Raw genomic sequence first — 5,490 nt, 5'->3', positions numbered from 1 at the left:
CTGGCCGCTCCGACGGGGACGCCGCTCGCCACCATGCCGAGGCTGCCCGCAGCTCCAAGCCCACGAGTGACCTCTCCCCCTCCCCAGGGGTGTCCTCACGCCCACCCCCACCGGTGACCTCGCCCCTCTCCACCCTCCCTACACACGCGGCCTCCCCACCGCCACTGCTGACCTCAGCCTCATTCACACGGGCGTCCTTCCCTCCTCCCTACAGCGTGTCCTCGTCCCGTGCCCGTCCCCACCACCCCACTGCCCCGATACAGGTGTACTTGCCCATACCCCACAAATATCCTCACCCCTCCCCACGGGTGTTTTCACCCCCATCGCCACTGGTGACCTCACCCAATTCCCACAATAGTCCTTGTTCCTTTGCCACTGGTGTCCTTGTCCCCGTTCTGACTGGTGCCATTAATTACTTACCAGGAGTGTCCTCCCCACAGTCCCCCCTCCACTCCTTACAGGCATTCTTGCCCCTCTCCTCACTAGATGTCCTCCCCACACTGTCCTCCACCCCCTGATGGGTATACTCACCCATATCCCCACGGGTGTTCTCACCTCCCTCCCCACCAGTGTCCTCAGCCTCATCCCCACAGCCATCTTCACCCACATCCCCAGGGGTGTCCTCACCGTGTCCCCACAGGTGGCCCTGTCTGTCCCCCCATGATCACCCACGCTCTCATCCCCGCAGCCACTCTTGCCCCATGCCCACCGCCCTCACCCCCCGGCTCCACGGCCGCACTCACGTCTCTCCTGGGGAGCACGGCCCGAAAGGTTCATGGTGGAGCCAGCACTCCCAGGGGTGGGTGTGTAGAACCCCCTTCCTCCGAGAAGTCCCCGCCAGCTGGGCCGGGCATCGCGAACGGCCCAGGGGAAGTGGCGCCGGGCCAGCCCTCCGGAGGTTGCACAAGCCCCTCTGGGAAAGAAGGGAAGCGTGGAGGAGTCCACGGCGCTGTGCCGAGACTTGCACTGGCAAGGTTAGGGCAAGGTCAGGCTCATTAACCAATACTCATCACCTTTCCAGAGGCATCAGGACTACAAGGAAATTAGCTGGAAATGGTGGCTAGGAAGGACAGAGGTTGGCCAGGGAGTGACTGATTGTCATTCCCAAAGAACTTTGAAGTGACTGGGAAGGGAGTGTGACACAAAGCTCGGAGGAATGAACTCAGGGCAGACAAATTTGCATCTGGCTGGCTTCTCCCTATGTTAATAGTCCAAGGAAGCAGTCCCCGGAGACCAGGACTTCAGCATGGGCGGGACCATGGACCACTTAGAGAGGAAGCTGTGAGAGACTCTCCCTCTGCTACTGAAATTTCTCTATCCTGTAGCTATGGGCTGAGCAAGGAAAAGCGAGGCCATTAGGGATGTCTCTCCCAGGAGGCAGCAAGGAATGGCACAAACAGGGGCATCAGGATGGCAGAGAGAAACAGTTGTGGCCAAGTGCTCGTGGATCCATGCCCTATGGAACCCAGGGCAAGGCTGAGCTGTGCCATAGGGTCAGAGGGACTAAGCAAGGCTGGAGGATGCATCTCTAACTGCTGCTTTTCTTTTATAACAGGTGGGGAAGAAGGTGGTAGGAAAAAGCCAAACCCAACACAACTGGTGGATCGAGGAAAGACTTTGTCCCTCCATGTCCTTTCCTTTGTGCAGAATGCGATGGTTACACTGCAATGGCAGGAAAACCTGCTGCACCCTGTCCTCTCAATCTGACCCAGAGAAATCCCTGCTCCAACAAGGACTGATCCTCTCTTTCCATGGATATAGGATAGGATAGGATAGGATAGGATAGGATAGGATAGGATAGGATAGGATAGGATAGGATAGGACCTTCTTTTGTGCTCATCTCCCCAGCTGTCTGAGATCACACAGACCCTTCTTTTTCCTATTTTCTCCAGGGTCCAGCTCCAGGCATTTGGAAATATGTCTATAAATGATTGAAAATGAAGGCTCTGGCTGAGTATGTGCCAGCAGCTCTGTGGCACATGTATCCTGCAGAGTTATTATCTATGCGACACACGTAGGTAATAAAAATGATCATTAAATTAACCCCAGCACTTTCCTATAGCTAAAGATGACACTTCTGCCTGATGCAGAATCTCTTCAAACAGCTGGAGGTTGCTGTGTTCCCTGTGGACTGTTTCTCCAGGCTTGAGAGAAAGAATCCTCCTCCAAATACCTCCTCAGGAAGCCCATTGTGCTCGTGCTCTGTCAGAGCCCTTCCCTGGCACTGCCTGTTAATATTTGGGGAAGAACCAGAGGTGAGAGCTTGTTGTAGGAGTGCAGGAAGAAGCCTGTCATTTTAGAAAGGGAGGAACTTAAGGGTGCAGGATGGGAAAGGGAAGGATTAATTGTGCAAGAGGAGTGAGAAAACATCTGTGACTGTGTGAGTCGGTGCTGGATTTGCAGGCAGAGGAAGAAAGCTTTGCTAACGAGGTCTGAAGCCTCGTTTCTGGCTGGCTCAGGCTCCAGCAGCTGAACGCATTTCCCCCGGAGCCAGGAGCAGAGGGCACTGTCACTCTCTGAGCAGACTGATGGGAGAGCAGATGCTGTGAGAGGAAGCTGTCTCAGCAGGCAACAGGCACAGGAACCATTCAGAGCTTGAAAGGGCAGAAAAGGAATATAAGCCCTGCATGTCAGGGGGAGGATCAAACACCACAGCAGGCTCTTTCTGTGCTCACCATGCAGGCTTCTCTCCACTGACGGGATGCAGCACCAAACCATGACATGACCAGGGTGGGAAGGGAGCTCTGGGGGTCTCTGATCCAGCCCCCCACTCTGAGCAGGATGTCAATCAGCTGCTCAGCACCCTGTCCCATCCACAGTCAACTGTCTCACAGAATGGAGAGTTCTCGTCTCTTGGGTCCCTGTGGTACTGCTTGATTCCCTTCACAGGGCAAGTAATTTTCCCAATATCTAATCAGAACTTTCCTCCTTGCCATTTGCGTTTTGGCCTCTCATTCCATCACTCTGCACCTCTGAGTCTGTGCCCTCCTCTGAGGTAGTGAAGAAAACAAGGAGGTCTCCATTTAGCCTTTCCCCAAAGCCTAAACCCCAGTTTGTCTCACCTTCTTCTCCTGTGTCAGGTGTCTGAGCTCCTTAGTCTTTTAGGTGGCCTTCACTGGACTTGATCGAGCATATTAGTGTCTTTCCTGTATTTGGGAATCTGAAATCAGACACAGTTCCAGGCCCAAAGCAGAAACCTACCTGTACTGGACACCCTTCTTAGCCGGTCTGGGCTCTGTTCTATCAGATCAATATGCCAAGACACTGGGCTCATGGTAAAATAATGTGTAATTCATATGTTGGGACTTCAGGTTTCCTGAAGTTATGGGACCTGAAAATCCTCTTTCTCTTTCCAGAGAAAGGGATGGGATCAGGAAAATGCCAGCTTGAGTCCCCCCAGCCCAGCATCCTACCTCCCACATTTGGGCAGCAGCCAGAGCGGGGCAAAGGGTGTGAGATCAGGGCATGCACACACTGAATATTCTTATGCAGTTCAAACATTTCTTGAACTGAAGGTTATATCTTCATACTGCATAAGCCTCAGGAGATTTTCTTTCCGCAGATTTGTCCTGTGGATTTTATTAATCCCTGTTGACATTGAACAGCCACAGCCATGTGTGGGAGTAGCCTAAAGCCAAGGGGAGGGAGGAAGCATCTCCCTTTCACTATTTTACCTCCCGCTAATCTGACTTGTTCTCCTTGTCCCTCTCAGCTGTGTATTCCTCAGTCATGGGCACCTCAGTAGCTTCTTCCAGGCTGGAGAGTCTCAGTCCACACAGTTACCTTCATGCAGCAGCCAGCCTGGACCTTGGCTCATCCTTGCTGTCCTTCTCTGAGTTCTGCATTTGGGTTTTTTGGGCATCTGCTGTTTTCTGTTTGAGATGGATTATTTCTAAGTGACATTAGCTCACACAGAGTTCACTGCTGCCTATTGAAAATGAGTACTGTGGTTTCTCCCATGGATCATGTTCTGTTTGTTTTATGCAATTTCATCTGCTGTTTCACTGCCTGGTGAAGGTGAGGCCTTCAGTCAGCCCTCTGCGACCACCTTTCATATTTCCTAGGACCACATCCAAATGTCTTAGGAGGTCCATCTCCCTTGCATTTGCCAAGATCAAATATCCTCTCTGGTATCACAAATCCTGCAATTTACACACATGATAATGTGATCACCTGCCACTGTTGTGCATCCTGTATAGGTGATGCACACACTCTGGGTATCTGTGCATACCCTGGTGCCAGTCCCTAGCCAAAGTCACATTCCAAATCACAGTATTTGCTGAGGAAAAGGAATCAGGAATGTCCTGCACCAACTGATGCATCACCTGTCCTGCTGCTTGCTGCCACATCTGCTGCCTCTCCTGCCCCAGGAGGATCAGCTCTAATCATGCTGTATTTCCTGGAATGGAGCAATTTGCCATAATTTCCCTGCTCCTGCTGCAGTCACTGCTGTGCAGCCATGGGCAGGCAGCTAATCCACAGTGAATCTGCTCCATCCATCATTCCAGTGCTGGAGGGATGCAGTGCCATCAGTGACATGTCTGCAGCACATGATGCAACAACTTGACAGGCAAGAGAAAGGTAGTACAAGAAAATAAGTCCATTTTATTACTCATTATATTTTCATTTGGTATTAAATCACTGCTAGTAATTGTTTGTGACATGTATCCACCTTTTACATCTCTCTTTTGTGCTGTATTTTATTACAGAGACTGAAGAAATACCATCACAGACTTTCTCTTGGGCATTCTGGGATAAAAAACTGGCTGCCAAGTCATGAGACCCTGCTGTGAGGATGTGACTGCCATGCCCATGCTGAGAGGTGCAGCCAGCCAGGCTGGGAGCAAGGAAGTGGAGGAGGTTGGAGCTGATCCTGAGAGATCACGGAATAACCTGGAAAGGACCCACAAGAACCATCAAGTCCAACTTCTGGCCCTGCACAGGACACCCCAACAACCACACATTGTGCCTGAGAATGTTGTCCAAAAGCTCCCGGCGCTCTGGCAGCCTTGGGGCCACAACCATTCCCTGGAGAGTGTGTTCAGCGCCAAACCATACACTGGGGAAGAGCCTTTTCCTGATATCCAGTGAAAACCTGACACAACTTCAATGCTGTACCACTGGGTTCTATCAGTGGTCACCAGAGAGATCTTTGAGGTGTGAGAAATCCCCTGTGATGGGGCAGTTATTATAAGGAAAAGTTCACTTCTTCCAACCATCCTCTGGGGAAGAACCTTTTCCTGATATCCAGTGAAAACCTTACACAACTTCAGTGCGGTACTGTCGGGTTCTGTCAGTGGTCACCAGAGAGATCTTTGAGGTGTGAAAAATGCCCCGTGATGGGGCGGTTATTATGAGGAAAAGTTCACTTCTTCCTCAAAAGCTGGACTCGATGACAAGAGAGGAGAAGGAGGAGGAGGCGGGGCAGCCGTCCCGGGGAGGCCGGGCAGCGGCCGCCGCGTCACGATTGACAGCGGCATGTGCGGAGGG

At 52.0% G+C, this 5,490-nt stretch overlaps 2 protein-coding genes across 2 annotated transcripts in view; one reads left to right on the top strand and one right to left on the bottom strand.

Moving 5' to 3' along the window:
• LOC102036893 (mucosa-associated lymphoid tissue lymphoma translocation protein 1 homolog) overlaps nucleotides 1–535 on the bottom strand; it is a 24,687-nt gene extending 24,152 nt beyond the window's left edge. Inside the window, exon 1 of the mRNA XM_005425914.2 lies at nucleotides 421–535. Coding sequence (XP_005425971.1) covers nucleotides 421–535 — 115 coding nt within the window. The remainder of the gene's footprint in view (nucleotides 1–420) is intronic.
• Nucleotides 536–1,258: 723 nt separating this feature from the next.
• The window catches only part of ALPK3 (alpha kinase 3), a 37,246-nt gene continuing 33,014 nt past the window's right edge, over nucleotides 1,259–5,490 (top strand). The window contains 1 exon segment of the mRNA XM_031061010.1: nucleotides 1,259–1,281. Within this exon segment, the coding sequence (XP_030916870.1) occupies nucleotides 1,259–1,281 (23 nt within the window).

Source organism: Geospiza fortis, unplaced genomic scaffold (genome assembly GCF_000277835.1).
Source record: "Geospiza fortis unplaced genomic scaffold, GeoFor_1.0 scaffold317, whole genome shotgun sequence".
Classification (NCBI taxonomy): domain Eukaryota; kingdom Metazoa; phylum Chordata; class Aves; order Passeriformes; family Thraupidae; genus Geospiza; species Geospiza fortis.
The sequence above is the reverse complement of the archived record's forward strand: the minus strand, read 5'-3'. Positions and strand labels throughout refer to the sequence as shown.